The 17,494-nt window shown below is 40.9% G+C and overlaps 1 protein-coding gene across 1 annotated transcript in view; it reads left to right on the top strand.

The window, feature by feature from the left end:
* The window catches only part of PARP14 (poly(ADP-ribose) polymerase family member 14), a 44,207-nt gene extending 27,629 nt beyond the window's left edge, over positions 1–16,578 (top strand). The window contains exons 25-36 of the mRNA XM_082311482.1: positions 4–2,315; positions 4,435–4,671; positions 4,933–5,154; positions 5,612–5,675; positions 6,631–6,780; positions 7,464–7,526; positions 8,925–9,092; positions 10,367–10,573; positions 10,662–11,270; positions 11,843–11,988; positions 13,313–13,487; positions 15,115–16,578. Coding sequence (XP_082167608.1) covers positions 4–2,315; positions 4,435–4,671; positions 4,933–5,154; positions 5,612–5,675; positions 6,631–6,780; positions 7,464–7,526; positions 8,925–9,092; positions 10,367–10,573; positions 10,662–11,270; positions 11,843–11,988; positions 13,313–13,487; positions 15,115–15,404 — 4,643 coding nt within the window. The 3' untranslated portion in view covers positions 15,405–16,578. The remainder of the gene's footprint in view (positions 1–3; positions 2,316–4,434; positions 4,672–4,932; positions 5,155–5,611; positions 5,676–6,630; positions 6,781–7,463; positions 7,527–8,924; positions 9,093–10,366; positions 10,574–10,661; positions 11,271–11,842; positions 11,989–13,312; positions 13,488–15,114) is intronic.
* The last annotated feature ends 916 nt before the right edge of the window (positions 16,579–17,494 follow it).

The raw sequence follows: 17,494 nt of genomic DNA, 5'->3' as shown, positions 1-17,494 counted from the left end.
TAGATCTCAACACTGTTTTGGAAAAGCAGCATTTACTGGAACAGACACCAATTTCTGTGCATCCGTATTACCGCTCCCTGGGAACAGCTCTCTATGGCGAAGAAAGACCCGCTATCAAGATGCCAGACCCCATTGGGGTACCACTAGATTCGTACATCTGGCAGTTTTTACAAAGGCAGGCTAAACTGATCCAAGACATAAACCAGGAAATGGCAGTTTGCCATTGTGAGCTAAAATGGCCACAGACAGACTGTGCACACCCAGAAATTATGTTGTGCCCGTCACCATCTCTCTTCGAGCAGAAAAAGCCAATGATTAAGTTGATCAAGACATGGAAGCAAGATGCTTCTACTGAGTTCTCGCGTATCATGTCCCGTTACATAGCTATAAAATGTAAAGTAAATTCGGTGGATTGGGAAGATGTGAAAAACAGATTGGTGAAAGATGTTTCTTTGATCATAACTGATATTTCTGAGGAGATGGTGGTGATTGCAGGCAACAGAGCAGCAGTGGACAGTGCAGAGAAAGAAGTGAGGGAATGCATGGAAAAAGCCATGAAGCAAAGTGAAAGGGAAAAACAAAGCATAGAAATTTCTGTGTCGGTGATCCCAGGGAAGTATGCCATTCTGCACAATGCTGGGCTAGAAGAGAATATTCGCAAAGAATATCCGTGCTTAAAGATCTTTTATGATGACACAAAAAAAACTGTTCAGTTGTGTGGGTTACCCACAGAAGTATATAAAATCAAAGCTGACTTACTGGAAAAGGTATTGAACATGCCATGTACATCACTTACCATTGATCCCCATGTTTTCCACTATCTACAGCGTGTAGATAATAAAACAGTGTCAGAGATGTTATTCACTAGGAAAAAAATTAATGCTTTTTATGAGCTTGATGATGATGCTGTGTTGCTATTTGGAGATGGTCCCAAAGATCTTTTAGAAGCAGAAAAGCAAATAAAGACAGACTTAGAATATGAGTGCATCAACGTTGAGGATGGTGAGGTCATTAAAAAGGAGCAGTGGAGGTGTCTTCTTGCCTCCTTGCATAAGAAGTACAATTCTGCCCAGGAAACCGTAGTCATTGATGAACCTGTTGGAAAAGAAAATAAAGTGATTATTGCTGGCTTTTTAAAGGCCGTAACAGAAGTTTATCAGAAACTTAATGATTTTATAGATAGAAACACACACATGGAAAAAGTAATCCCAGCTAAGTCGGTGGTGGTAGTGCAGTTTGTAGAAAAGGAAAAATCTGGTGTTTGTCTTGAATTGAGGAAGAAAGGTGTGACAGTATGTTTTGACACCAAGACGCCGTGTATTTCCCTGAGTGGCCCAAGAGCAGAAGTGCCAAAAGCAGTCACCACATTTGAAAAAATTCTCTCATCCCTTTACTTGAAAAATGTGCCAATTGATAAACCAGGAGCCAAAGAGTTCTTCACTGAGAGGAAAGATTCTTGTGTTTTTGAGGCAAAGCAGAAATTTAACTGTTTGGTTAGGCTGAAAGAAGAAGAAGAAGAACAACAACAACAGCAACAGAAGAGTGAAAAGGTTGGTGATAAAGAGAAAGGAAAGCTCTACTACAAGAAAATGCTGCCAGGTGGAGTTGTAGTAGCAGTGTATAAAGGTAACTTGTGCACTCGTCCTGTTGACGTTATGCTAAATGCTACTAATGAAGAGTTAAAACACAGCGGTGGCCTTGCTGAGGCACTGTTAAAAGCGGCTGGTCCAGAGCTGCAACAGGAGTGCGATGAGCTGGTGAGGAAGAACGGGAGTTTGCAGCCTGGGTGCGCAGTCATCACGGGCGCTGGGAAGCTCCCCTGCAAGAATGTCATTCATGCTGTCGGGCCCAGGTGGAGGAAGGATGAAGCAGGAAAGTGCGTGTACTTGTTAAGAAAGACAGTGAAGAAAAGCCTACAACTAGCCGAAACATACAATCTTCGTTCTATAGCTCTGCACGCTACAAGCGGAGGGATTTTTGGCTTCCCACTGGAACTGTGTATGAATTCGATTGTATCCTCCATTAAGGAGACCTTGGAAGAATCCATGGGGGACAGCAGCTTGAAGGAGGTTCATCTTGTGGGTGATGTGGAAGAAACAGTTCAGGTTCTGACTGAGACAGTAAAAAAAGTGTTTACAGCCAAATCATCCTCCCCGATGCTGCCTATGCCACAATTGGAAAACCTTAAGCTGAGAGAAAGCCAGAAGGAGAAGAGAAGAGAGGTTCTGCAGATGACTAGAGATGATCTGCAAACGGTTACAACAAATGAAGGACTTCGCATCCGAGTAGAGGAGAAAAGCATTCAGGAAGCCACGGTAGGTCTTTAATTTTTCACTTCCTCTCTGACTTGATGTGAAGATCTTTAAATTTAAATAGAAAAGGAAGGACAGTAAGTTATATTGTTTTACAAGGCAATTGCTATGTAAGGAAACAATGGCTATGATGTGCTAGCTAAACAAGGATGCAAGCTTGCAAAATCGATGGATTTCAGGTTGGGATCTGTCACTCTGCAGCCATTTCTAGTGGGCAGCTGTGAATTTCAGGATGTTTTGTCCCCACCTAGGTTTTATTTGTTCTCCAGATCTAAGGTCAACATGTAAAACAGTTTGCTTTTTTCCTAAAAGGGAAATATTAAAATACTTTCTAAAAGCATTTATATGATCTGTAGCTATCTTGGTTGGATATTACGGGAAATCAGCACCTGCCTGGGCTGCTGTTGTGAGTCATGCTAACAGGAAGGATATAGCTTATTTTTTTTAGTTCCCTTCTCTTTGTATGGATTAAAGACACAGTCAATGAAGAAGTTACTGGGCTCTAAAAAAGCGAACCCACAGAAGAGTGCATGCTTAGATTGTTTTGCCAAAGTCTAGACCCGATTCCACTTACTTTTCCCCCATTTTCTTTTTTCATTCTTTTTGCTAACAGAGTTTAACTACTGCTCATCTAGACCATCAAGACTCAAGTTACACTTCTGGCGTAGTTTCTTTCTCTTATGTCTTTTTCTTCAGTGATGCAAACTGCATCTTGATAAATCTCTCTTTTTTAACACCCCCTGATTTTTATATTTTGGAAGTTTAAAATCTCCCTAAATTATAATTATTATTGTTGTTTCAATATTAGTTGCTTCAGTTGTCATTTTGGTGCCTGTAAAAGCCTATTCCAATAGAAGAGCAATACTAGATGTAAAAGAACCTCAATATGACACAGATTTAAAATACTTTGTAATTAAAATGTCTCCAGTGGAAAGAAGCAAAGCAAACACCAGACTTTGGGGCTCTGTTTTACTTCATGAGAGCACAACAACCTCCCTTCACCTCGTTTTGGTGCATGAGGTGCTGCTTTTCTGACAAGGTGTAGACAATCCCACGCCAGTGAAAAGGAGAAAAAGGGCATTAAGCTTTCTACATTACGTGTACCTTATATGATACATATATTTTGCATCCTGTGATGATGCTAGAGAAGAAGGAGCAATACTGCAGCAGTTCTTCCCACTCTACTCAGCGCTCGTCAGGCCACACCTGGAATACTGTGTACAGTTCTGGTCCCCGTTATACAAAAAAGGTGTGCACAGGCTGGAGAGGGTCCAGAGAAGGGCCACCAAGATGCTCAAGGGTCTGGGAAGCCTGCCGTATGAGGATAGGCTGAGAGCTGGGCTTGTTCAGCCTTGAGAAAAGGAGGCTTAGAGGTGATCTCATCACCATGTACCAGTACTTAAAGGGGAGAGACAAAGAAGATGGAGACTCCCTTTTTACAAGGAGTCACATGGTGAGGACAAGGGGTAACGGGTACAAGTTACTCCCAGGGAGATTCTGATTGGACATGAGAGGAAAATTTTTCACGATGAGAACAGTCAATCATTGGAATAATCTCCCCAGGGAAGCGGTTGACTCCGCTACACTGGACACATTTAAGACTCAGCTGGACAGGGTGCTGGGCCATCTCGTCTAGACTGTGCTCTTGCCTAGAAAGGTTGGACCAGATGATCCTTGAGGTCCCTTCCAACCTGGTATTCTGCGATTCTATGACGCTTCACAGGGAAATGTAGGAAAGGCTGGGTCTGGGGAGAGGGGATGAGGCAGACTGCAGAGGCTGGGTTTATTTCACCTGCCCAGACATTGGCGTCTGCTTGGGACGAGGTGAGTCACAGCCTTACCTCCACTGAGGGCTTGACAGCGATGGACGGTTGGATGACCTGCTCGCACATAGATAGACACCTGTGGTGTTGGTACTCACAGTGGGTCTGATGCTGCCTACCGTAGGTTTCCTACAAGTCCAGGAATACTCAGTATGCAGAAGCTGTGCTGAAAACCAGGTTATTTCTCCGTTGGTATCTTGTTTTTTGTGCTGTGCGTTGCTTTGGTAGTGCTATTACTCTCGATGCATATTTTTACTTGAAGTCTGGCTATAGATATTTTTGTTGTAATTTTGTTGCAGACGGATGTTATCGTCAACAGCGTTGGCACAGATCTGAAATTTGGCGTGGGGCCTCTTTGCAAAGCCTTGCTGGAAAAGGCTGGACCAGCGCTCCAAGTAGAGTTTGACAAAGAAAAACAAAGACAGGTTGCTGGTCAAGGGAGTGTGCTCTGCACCAGTGGATGTGGTTTGTCCTGCAAGTCTGTGCTTCATGCCATAATGCCCTTGTGCGATGGAGATAAAGGACAGACCCTGAAGGTACATTTTAATTATTTAAAAAAAAAAAAAAATTGATTTTGAAAACAGATTTATTTGGGATCCTATCCTGAAGTTTCAGGATTTAAAATAGTTAGCTGAGATAACTCAACTCCATTTACTTCTGTTTGAGTGACCTTAAAGATGCCTTGGTGCGTAGAGAGCTTTTTCTCATATCAGCATAGTCTCTATGGAACTAATAATAAATGATGCCTTTTTTTTAAAAAAAAAAAAAAAAAAAAGTATCTTTGCTGTGTTTTACAGACCCTAGAAGATATAATCAATTACTGCTTGAGGAAAACTGAAGAACTTGGACTGAATTCGATCACTTTCCCAGCTATTGGAACTGGAGGATTTGGATTTCCTAAAACCGTTGTTTCTAAGTTAATGTTTGATGTGGTATTCAAGTTCAGTAGTAGTCACACTCAGAAGACTCTTCAGGAAGTTCATTTTCTCTTGCATCCAAGAGATAAGGAAAACATTCAGGTAGTTGTTCTTCTCAGGACAAAGGCATCTATGTTATATACTGGTCTAGTTATGCCTTAACAATATATTTTAGTTATATTGCTTTCTTAAGGGAATAATTTAGCACTTTCTTACTGCTGTGGGCCCGGTGACAGTGGGATGTCTCTCCAGTGTCTCATTCAGTGTCTCTGAAATATAAACTCTCAGCAAGCACAAGCTGCAGACAAAATTGGCCTCGCTGCTGGCACTGTAAACACCTGTAGATGCTCACTCATCCTTTGACAGAGGAGTTCTGGCAATGTTAAGGCAGTATCTTTTATCACACTGAGGCTTCCACTGTTATTAATGATACCTAAACACGACTGTAAAATGTGTCAGATGGCACAGCAAGAGCTACATGACTGTTAATGTTAATTATAGAAATATTCAGTATATAAACTCTGAAACACTATCTTTGGTACCTTTTTTCTCTTCTTAGGCTTTTACCACTGAACTGGAACGTAGGATAGCTGGAAGTTGCAGTGCTGCAGCACCACAGTCCAGTAAGTTGTGTAGGGGCAGGAGGTGGGACACGGGGGAGAATGTAAATACTGTAACGTGGTTCTATACGTATTAGGAAACAGGCGAAATGTCATCAAGACAGAGCATTTTTCTTCCTCCTAATGAACTGCCATTCCTAAACTCCATTTGTAAAAATCTTAAAGAGGAACTTCTTTTGTTGAGGGCGTGCTGATCTCTTAGTGAGGCCAGTCTTGTCCCGTGGAAGAGGATATCCTGGTGGGAAAACTGTTAGTTTGTCCTACTCAAAGGGTATAAGGACTTGGTATCACTTTGCCAAACAAGCCATAAATAACATGTATTTCTGTACCTTTAATCTCCTATATAGAGATATACAGAATGGATAATTGCCTTTCCATTTATTAATTGATGGTAGTGTGACACAATAGCAAAAACATATGAGTGAACGGCATCAATGGCAGAGGCTTATTCATAAGAATATATAGCTCTTTCTTCTCAGTTGCTGTGAGTATCAGTGCGATGAAGTTAAGAGTGTGCAGGTAAAATATGAATTAGGTAAGTTTAGACTAGAGGTAAGGAACAGTTCTGTGAGGGTAACGATGAAATAACTTACACAAGTGGTGTGATCTCCATTACTGGCAATGCTTAAGCTGGATACTCCATTTCTTAGAGTTAATTCAGGAAGCTCTGTTACAGAGCTGGTCAGATCACATAACCCCAAGAGTACTTTCTGAATTTATATTGCATGAATTTACAGGAATAGAAATGGTTTCACTTTCACAATATTTAAACGGGAAGAATACTGCACCTTCCTGCTTTCAGAAGTGGAATAAAGAGAAAGGCAGAGACTCCCTAGGTCCATCAAACTGATCTAGAGCGTATTCCTCAAAAGGATGAGTTGAAGTTTCCATCAATGGAAGAGAATAATACCCCAAACTAGAGGAGAAATGTTTTAAGGTGGTTTTCTTTCCCTTGCAGGTTTCATTAGTCCTGTTTCAACTGAAGTATTGGGAGTTTATGAAATGCAGATTGGTTCCATTACGCTCCAAGTAATTAGTGGAGACATTACCAAAGAGGATACAGAAGTTATTGTAAACATATCAAATTCAACATTTAATTCCACATCAGGTATTGTATTGAATAGGTAGCTCGTCAGTGATGAATTTGTGCTAGTTTTTAGAAGGGGGGAAGGGAAAGAATTGTCCATATGTGAAACTTTTATGAAGTATTTTTCAGATGAGAGTGAGTTGTGATTAGTCAGGAAATAGATCTTAAGCAGGGTTTTTAGATGTCCTGAATATTCCATTTAGTTTCTAAACTACTCAAACAGAAGGCCTCTGACCAGATATTTCTTGTTTAAAAACAAAAATTCTTGAATCAAAGGGAATTTTTAGATCAAATATAATTCTGCAAAACTGCTCTTGTCCTAGTATGTTCCACTGTAAGCCAAAGCCCTGGTTAAGTAAATTGACCAGTAAGAAGCAGAGGATTCTTTGGTGACATTGTGAACTGCAAGCATGAAGAACATCAAATATAATTTGACGCAATCAGATTTTGGTGAGGGGCATACTACTGGCTGGTGAAATGATGAAATAGGAGTTATTCTTAATGATTTCTAATCAATAATGAAGGCAATGTTCTCTTTGCAGCCAGTACAGTGAGTCACAGAGGCCACTTAGGGGAACTGGCAAGGTTTTGCACTTTGTGGGATCTTGCCCAATGAGAATTTGGGGTGTTTGTTGGGCATAGTTTTGAGTAGAAATAGCTAAATTGACTTAATGAACGCATATGCTTTTCTTGTATAATTTAAGGGGTCTTCAGAGCAATCATGGATGCTGCTGGTTCCCAGATAGAAGGAGAATGTACTCAATACGGTATGTGAAAGCATACTATTTTGTTTGAATAATTTTTTTTTTGTTCTCTCTGAAAACTTAAAGTTGTTTTATAATTCTCTACTCTGATGGTATAATTATTTTACCTGAAAAAATAGCTTTCACTTTTAGGAGTTCTGAAAAGTCCTGTTGTTGTGACATCTGCTTTGAGAATTTTTCTTTTCACAACTGAACAGACGATGGATACAGTTTTCTGATGCTAATAAATGCTTGGAAATGAATGTAATTTAAGTTCTTTACCCCTGAAATTACTCACGTTCCTGACTTCAGAACAGAAACAGTCCCATTGACCTGAGCATAATTTTTAAGCTCACCTATTGTCAGCTACAGGAGAGCTAGAGTTTTGAAACTGAACAAAGTGGTGGAAGACTGTCTTTTGGTGTAAGCATGTGGAGGACTGGCTTTTAAAAGCTAATAGCAAATCTGGGCTTATATTCACAAAGACGTAATTATTTTTATTGAAATAATGTAACTCTGCTTATCACCCTGATCATGAGTTCATCTGTAGACTGCATTCTGCCAGACCAGTAAAGCAGTAAAATCCCAGCTCACTGTGGTTGATTCCTACGAGCACAGGAAGGAACGCATTCTGGTTGCAAAAATAAAACGTTCCTGCTCCGAGTCCAGAAGTTAACTTTCAAGATGGAGTTTCCTGGATATTTTTCCCAGCTTTTGGCTCTGCAGGCTCTCCCTGTTTATCATCCTGATCTCAGCACATGCAGAGCATCTTAAAATCAGTCGTTACCTTTGTGACCAGTGAAGTGGTATGTAACTCTGTGTTCATCAGTCCATTCATCCTCACCATATGAGGTGTTTGTAATCCATTTTGAGGTGTTTGTAATCAAATGTGAGTGCTCTGAAAAAGCACAAACATCTTTTTAAAGATTCATTACCACAGTTCTAAGATCAGTTGGTCATTATCTTAATGATATTATTTTAACCATTCAGCTCTTCTGCAGAATAAGAGTTTGAAGTTTCAAGGAATAAGGGGCCTAAGACAGGATTTCTCATATAACTGAATTGTGCACATTCTATTGGCATGCTTTTAAATAAAAGTGAGCTGTATTTAAATTCAACATAAATTCCTAAGTTGTACTTAATAGCAAACTACTTTGTAGGAGAGATCTTGAGAAATTAGAAAACATCCAATTACTTGAATTGCTTTCTCAAAGAAATTCTGCAATCAGAATATTTATGGAGAAAACTGGAATCAACTAAAACCAGGATAATATAGCTCACAGTGGATTTCTTTCCACTTTTTCCAATTCCCTTCTAGTGTGTATTACTCCAGTGTACACTAGCATCAATACAACCAGCTGTCTTATGAGAAGAGATAGCCACTTTGAAAATGTTATGTCTCCTTTATCTTCTCTCTTCCAGCTGGGCAGTGTCAAAGTGGCTTTATCACTACAGAAGGTGGAAACCTGTTGTGCAGTAAAATCATCCACTTGATTCACAATAGCAACATAAAGAGTCAGGTCTCCAAAGTCCTTCACGAGTGTGAGCTAAGGATGTACAAATCTGTCGCCTTCCCAGCAATTGGAACAGGTTTGCTTTTTCTTGGGAAAGCGATGAGGGCTGTGATGGGGGTAGTTCAGAAACTGGGACAAAGTTAAGACCTCTGATATGGATAACAGTAGACTTGTACAAGTAAACTGTGATTTGTGAAAGTTCATTGTGGTCAGTTCAGATACCACCCACCCACTTCAAAAATGCTGCTTTTTTTAAAAGTATAAATATTACAGTCAATATTGATTGAGCAAGAACACCTAAAGAAAAGGTATTGCTCCATAAAAGACATTCTGCCCCAAAACAGACTGTGTATCTCAGCTGGCCACCCTGTACCTTTCTTCAGACTTCCCATCGACCCTGCTTTGGGATTTTAGCTCCACAGAAGGGCTGGGGTTAGGGTTTGTAGGTGAAAAAAGCTGGAGTTGTCCTGAGACCAAAACCTTGGCTGGCTGACTATGGAAATTGTGGGCTGGGTACAGAATACCTGCAGTTTACACCTTTTATAGGTCTTGTTTCAGCCTACCTGCTCCAGCGTAGGGCTAGAGGCAGGCTAGCTTATTTGGCTTAAGCTTCTGGTTAGTTTGGGGAGTGGGGCTTGAAGAAAGCAGGGTATCCTTCTCAGACCAAGGCTCCCCTTGACTGGAAAAAGAAATTGCGAGTTGGTCTTTGCTCAGCGTGCTAGATTAGGGTAGGAGCTGGTGCGTGGGTCAGTGTTTGGACTCCACAGTAATAGTTACGGCAGGTCCCCTGGACTGCCAACATCATCTGCATGCTGGTGTCACGAGGGCTGTCCAAGGGATGCCATGACTGAAATTGGCAGGGCTCCCACCAATGTTTTGGGATAAGCTTTAGGTTGCACTTCAGGCTTGTTGTAGGGGAATGAGAGCAGTTGTTTTGAGCTTGATGTTCCTGTTTGTATGTTGAAATACACTGTAGGCTTGTGCCAAAATCCTCTGCTGATTTTGATTTGGTTTGACTTAGGTAGCCGGTTTAAAGATGGGGATAGAGTTAGTGATGTGTGGATTTAAAAATATCAGGGGGATGCTAAGGCTGAAGTGCTTGTTGGAGCCTCAAAGTAAACAGGGGGAGAATCCCAGAAGGGCTTCCTGGGTCTGTGTAGGGTGTCAACTCCTGGAGCTCACAGGCTTAGGTGTAAAGCTGAGGTTAAGCCTGGGGCTTTGGCCAGAAAGTGTAATGGGGGAGGAGAGAGGGACACCAGTCTGTATGAGCTGGGGACATGGTCTCTGTTTTCTGGATGCTGCCTTGATTTAAGTACTGTTCACTGATGCATGCCTTTAATTTTTGTTTAGGTCAGGCAGGACAGAGTCCAGCAAAGGTAGCTGATAACATGTTGGATGCTATAGTGGAATTTGCAAGCAGAAGATCAGTGCAGCATTTGAAAAAAATTAAAATTGTCATCTTCCAGACACATATGCTCAGAGACTTTTATGAAAGCATGAAGAAAAGAAAAAATTCAGATTCATCCACAACAGATTCATGGATGTCTCTGTTTAAATGTAAGTGGGTGGGTTTTCCATGTGCATGGGCACATAAAACTAAAGCTCTTTTATTTAAAACTAATAATTAACATATATTTCTTCACAGCACTTTTTTGGGGCAGAAAACAACCCACTGAGACGAAAAAGCCTGTGGTTTTGGAGAAGAAAGTTGATTTAGCCACATTTCAAATTTGTGGAGAAAGCCAAAAAGATGTGGATGCAACTGAGTCCTGGATAAAGAATTTAATTTTAAAGGAACAGCTTGAAAACAGTATTTCAGATGAGCTAATTGAAAAATTTGATGAGAGGCAAATTGACGCTTTGGCAGATCTCCAGAGAAGAAAACATGTTACCATTCAGCTTGAAAATAAACTTTCCTCGCCTTGCATTAAAATTTCTGGTATTAGCAGGGATGTCTGGTTTGTTTCTACGGAAGTTCAAAAAATGATCCAAAAAATTAAGGATTTTGAAGAAGAACAATCCAAGGCAGAACTTGTTTATAACCTGGTAGAATGGAGGTATCAAGGAAGCAATGATAACTTTGTTGCTTTTGATAAACTGACAAATATGCAGCTGGAGGATGCCAAAATAACTAAAAAAACACATCTTCCTGTCAAAATTAAGAAGAACTACTACACGGTGGATCTGAATACTCTACAGGCTACTGATGACCAAGGAAAAACTATAAACATTCAACGTGTGCCGAAGAATGAAGGTAAAATACAGCTTTGTTTAATAAAAATAAAACTTTAATATAGTCATTATTGAATGATAATTTTGATAAATGCACACTCAGGTATTCTAAAGAAGTAAGCTATTCCGTGGCTTTTTTCCTTTTTTTTCCTTTTTCTCCCCACCCCCCCCTGCCCCGGGTATGCCATCGCCAGCAGTTTTAATTTCATAACTAGTGGCAGGTACGACTGAAATCAGAACATATGTTTTAAATACAAATATTATCCGTACGTATGTGACTAGTGAGCATAGATTTCATGCTCATTTCATAGATTTAAGTCCGACAAAGGAAGTGGTGTATGAAGAATGTGTAAAATTCTTCTGTGGTTTTCAAACTTGTTGTAGTTAGGTATTGGTATGGGGATAATTAGACTAGAGAAAATGGAAAGTCTTAACACTGCATTACAGAGCCAGTGATATATTGAAGAGAGAGAGTATTCTTGGAATAAAGTATTGCGTAAGGTACTGTCCTCGCAGCCCTACAGCTGGTTTGTAAGACGTGCCTACAAAACTGAGCTAGATATCTGTGATAATAATGCAATCTCTGTTTTGCAGATAAGCAGTCAATAAAGCTCCCTGTGCAGTGGGAAGACATGCGAGAGGAACGGGTGAAACTGGTGAATCTCAAGCCATCACATCAGGAATATCTGGATGTTCAGAACAAATTTAGGAAAACCTGTCCCAGCCTTGTCATAGAGAAGGTGAAATCCTGTGGGGGGCGGAAAAAATGAATTCTTGGGCTAAAAACATTAATACACTTTCTAAATATTTGTTTGTAAGGTGTCTGCAACCTAATACACCTTTCATATGTCAGTCTCCCCAGCACTGTACAGGGTGGATATAAATGAAATCAAATTTCCTAAGGGTTGCCCTGCTGTTTCTGCCTTCTAATAATGCAAAACCAGTGACCATCAGTCTTCAGGCTGACTCTATGTTCAACTAACGTGGTACTCAGTAGTTAATGTGGTATTTCCAATTAGGAAATTCTATATTGAAATGGAAGCATGAGCAAACGCATTCAGAATACAAAGGAAAACACAAAGTCCTTGCAGACTGGCCATAAAGCTTTTTACTATTTTACTACTTCTTCCCTGTCAGTCCTAGAGGTTTTCAGGCTAGAGCGTTGGTTTTAACCAAAGTGCCAAGATTTGATTCTGCTTATTGAAAAGGCTGCAACACAGTGTACAGAGATTTAAGTGCCAGGGAGAAGACGGAATTATTCAGAATCAGGAGGAGTGATAAATAGGAGAAAATACAATGAAATTAAGAGTGAGAATATGTGTTTGAAAAATTTTCTTCCATCATGAGATTCTATGAGCATGGTCACTAAGACACAAATAGAACAAAATATTAGTGTACAATGGAAAAAATCAGGTGATGACATGAAGTCTTTTTCCATTGAAAATGGAAAGCTGTTACAGCAATGCCTTTAGGATTATGCTTTGACACAGACGCACTGTTTCCCCTGAGCTATATTCACATTGTTGGCATAGGGAGCCAGCAACACCTATCCTCCCACCAATTTATTTTTATATAGGAGTTTCTTACGGGTTGCTAAGCTACACAGTAAAGGAAGTAATTTCGACTTCCAGGCTGAGATCTAGAAGAGAAACTTAAATTCAACGTAATGCTATTGCTACAGTCTACCCTTTAGTGAGAAAATCATCAGTAAAGATGATTAGGATGTATGGAAGGCATCTTACATCATTGCCTCTAGCAGTGGTACAACAGCCTACTTCTAAAAATGACAATGCACAGCTACCATGATTGCCTGTGTACCTGGTATACTAGGCAAGACAAATGTATGCCAAAAATTACCAAGCTTGAAAATCTCTTGTAAGCTACTTTGGTTTCTGATTTTTCAGGGAGCTCATGTATTCAGTTCGCCGACCCAAACCACACACTAACAGGGCATAGTGAAAACTACTGTCATTCTTCCAGTTTGGTTTGGTTTTAATGCTTTCCTGCCATGATAAATATTGGTCCATACCAGTATAAGTATAGTTTTGTTTTGTAATTTTGCAGATTGAAAGAATACAAAATCCCTTCCTCTGGCAGACATACCAAATCAAGAAAATCTCTCTCTGTGCAAAGAACAAAAATCAAATTAATGAGAAGCTGCTATTTCATGGGACAGCTCCATCCTCATTGAGCATGATCAACTACAATGGATTTGATCGTGGGTTTGCTGGAAAGAATGGTGAGTCATTATCCAAACCAGTTCATTTCCTAAACATGTATGAGGTGCTAGGGAATGTCAATGTTATAGTGCTGTTGGCACAACATGAAGACTGAATAGAGTTGGAGAACAAAATAATAAACAACTCTGGAGCATAATCTATATAGACAGAGGAATTAACCCGTTCTGTTAATCCCTGTTGATGAGTGCCACCATCTAGAGGGTATCAGAAAAAGCTTGCCTACTCTGAAATGAAGCCTGGGCAGCTTTTGAGAAATGTTTTGTATGATCTGCCTAAAGAAAGGACCAAGGACTGATGTTCAACATCCTCAGCTGAGATACCAACCACTAGCTGCTGGTATCTCCTCCCTTCTTAGACAAAGGCAGGTAGCAAAGTAGATACTTTTCCTGTTGCCTCCAAAGATAAAGACAGCACAAGCAATCAGAAGATCCCACTCCCCTACCATTTTTATGCAAATGAAATCAGTTGAAATTCATTAATTAATTCTTTCCCTTTAATAGTTGTTATGGATAACTATTAAGTATTTGCAAAAAGACTTTCTGCATTAGTTCAAAGATTGTTTTGTCCAGTTCCTCTAGTACAGTCATGTTATGTTTATTATTTGGTAGCATTCAAAGATGAAGGACAGGATCCAAAGAAGTGGAACTTGGGCTGAATTGAGGTGCCAGTCACTCTTAGAGGTCTTGCAACCTTACTTCAAAAGTCCTTACTTTCTGTTCTTAGTGTTTTCTTCCTTAAGACATAATTGTACATGCCTACAGCTGACTTGATTTTGAGAGAACTGGACAGCTTAACTCAGATCTAATTGACACTTCAGTGTGGTCTGGATCCAAAAGTAGACATTTCTCTGTCTGGATCCTCTAGAGGTACTTATGCTGGTGTTTTCTTGAGAAAATGAAGCCCAACATACACAAAGTATATCAGGCTGTGCACAGATAGAAATGGCAGCCACCATTTCTTTTTAAAACGTGACCAGAGGAGATGTAGTTTTGCTTTTCTGCTCTTTGGTAGTGCCAGGAGGTTGGATTTACTTGGGAAGCAAGAGCCCTAGATCCCCATGTCCTCTCTGCCTGTGAATATTGAAATGCATCTCTCCGTATCAGTCATGATTTATGATAGGAAAGGCATGCTTCCCTTCTGTCAGGCTGGGTAGCCATGCAAAAATATGCAAAGATCAGAGCAGCCAGATAGGAAGGACCTGTCTGGCCTGAACAGCTTTCTACCAATGTCAGAAAAAAGAAATCTGTCTCAAAGAAATGCGATTCCTCTGACTTTGTGCTGTGAAGTGTAACTAGAAAACTGTAATTACAATTATATAGTCACTTTAAGTTCAAAAGGCTCTGAAGATTTGCAATTTGATGGATTCCAAGCTAAACAACAAAGCTAAACAGAGAGGAACCCTTTTCCCCATAGGAAAGGGCAGTCGAAACCTGGGTGTTGATACTTACCCAACATCTAAGTGGATTCGTGTTGAATTCCGATACAAAAGATTATTACTACAATTTGCTGTTTAAACTCTAACCAAATTTATAACTTCAGCAGAGTTAAAAAAAAAAGGGGAGCTTTAGAGATTCTTACGGGAATATGAACACTAACTATATTTGAAAATATTGTCTTTCCAAACAGCTGCGGTCATTGGAAATGGAACCTACTTTGCTGTTGATGCAAGTTATTCTGCTCAGGATACTTATTCCACACCAGATAAGAACGGCAGAAAATACATGTACTTGGCTCGGGTCCTAACTGGGCAGTACTGTGCTGGGAGCGGAGGACTAATCACTCCACCATCCAAAAACCCAGCAGATCCTACTGACCTGTATGACAGCGTGGTTGATAATGTGGCTTGTCCAACAGTGTTCGTCATATTTAATGACATTCAGGCATATCCTGAATACCTTATTACTTTCAAAAGATAGAATATTCTTAATAGTCTGGAAAAATTTAGTGCCTTTTACATGTGGGGAATTAGCAGGGCAATTCTTGATTCTTGTTTACATCTAGGTTTCTTAAATTAAGTGTTCGTTTACCTATCCATGTGTTTACATATGTCTTCAAATTATCAACACAATGAGGCCAGGATGAACAAATATTTTAGAACATGCTATTTCAATACTCACATTTCAAATTCAGGTCTGCGGAGGTATAGGGAAGAACTGTGAGAAGTAGCCCTGACATCTTCCTACGCAAGGCAGAGGGGACTGGTACGAGAGGGAGCTGCTCTGCCTTACCTGTGGCCTGAAGTAAAAGGGGTAAGGTAGGCCATTGCATCTATGCATATTCCTAGTTCCAGTATTCACCGTTGTCCTGGTTTCGGCTGGGATATGGTTAATTTTCTTCCTAGTAGCTGGTATAGTGCTGTGTTTTGGATTTAGGATGAGAATAATGTCGGTAACACACTGACATTTTGGTTGTTGCTGAGCAGTGCTTACACTAGGCAAGGACTTTTCAGCATCTCATACTGCCCGGCCAGCGAGGAGCCTGGAGGTGCACAAGAAGCTGGGAGGGGACACAACCAGGACAGCTGGCCCAAACTGACCAAAGGGATATTCCACACCATATGACGTCATGCTGAACAAAAAACTGGGGGGAGCTGGCTGGGGGAGGGAGTGCAGCCGCTGTGGGGGAGCGAGTGAACGGCGGTGTGGTGTTTAGTAGCCTGCTGGGTTAAACCACAACAACCTTAAAGCACCAAGCGGCTGGCTGCCTTTGAGGATTTATTTAAACCACTCTGTGTTGGAGGAATAACTTCTCTCGCCAGCGGAGCTTTCAGTCATTCTCAGACATCCACTGACCCTTGTTGGTGCTAAGAGTCCTGAAGAAAAAAAATCCAATATTGAACATATACTTTGCATTCATTGTTTCACCCCCCCTTATGCTGTTGTGGCTTACTTTGTTATTCCCTAGGTATAAATTCCTATATTCATACCTGTTGCTTACGGGCATTTTCTATGGTCCTCTGCATTGCATACATCCAACTTCCATGTACAAAGTCATTGTTTCTGGTTTAAAGTTCTGTGAAGCAAGTAAATAATGGTATTTGCACATCTTTGCAAGCTGTATACTTAATTACAGTGATAATCTTACAACTGCCAATCAAAAGCCATACACATGGGCTTTAATAAAAGTAGTTTCAGACAGCTATGTTGTATTTCTGCGTTGTTGTTTACACAAAGGAACACACTTCAAGCAGAAGTGTCGCTATACATTTGAATATCTTTATATTACAGTGATGCTATAAATAGTGAGAAGCTGAAAAGACAGAAGACAAAATTGTTTTTGTGTATTGTCTGTGTGACAGATTTGTGAAATTGTTCTGCCATAGTCCAAAGGAGACCTGTGCTGCCAACAGCTGCCAGGATGTCTGAAAACCCTGCCGCGATGTTCCCACTGCCTGCAGAGGGGAAAAGTGCTTACGACATCTGTAGGTGGCAATATAAAAAGTTGCTGCTCTTCACAGCAGCTGCCCATGCAACACTTCAGATGAATTTTTATCCCCAGTGGCGGTGGTAGAAGTTTCTTTACTAGTTTCTGTACTAGAAACTTGGGGATAACTCTGTTGTACAGTATTTGTGGACTGAGAAGCTGGAAAAAGGCCGTGTTGCGCACGAAAAATGAAATCCCAGCCCCAGACTCGCGTGCTGGGATGGGTTGGCCACAGCAGGACCTTTGCTTCCAGGCAGAAGGATTCCAGACTCATGGCCTGGAGCAAACTCCTCAAGGCACAGGACTCCCAGGGACAAGGAGCTCTGTCTCAGGGAGAGAATGAGGGGCCTTGCTGAGCTGGAGACCTGGTACCCCAACCCAAAACTGGTTTTAATAGCGGCAAGGCAACCAGAGCCCTGTGGGGTGCGCTGAATCTCAGGCAGGGATGCGATGCACAGCTCCCCGCTGCACTGCATGGACCTAAGTCGATCGCACCACGCTGCGCTGCACCTAACTGCGCTGCATGGCACCACGCAGCACTGCACTGCCCTGCCTTGCTCTGCACAGGGCTGCGCTGCAGTAC

This window comes from Platalea leucorodia (assembly GCF_965183815.1).
Source record: "Platalea leucorodia genome assembly, chromosome: 5".
Lineage (NCBI taxonomy): Eukaryota > Metazoa > Chordata > Aves > Pelecaniformes > Threskiornithidae > Platalea > Platalea leucorodia.
This window is presented reverse-complemented; position numbering and strand designations above follow the sequence as displayed.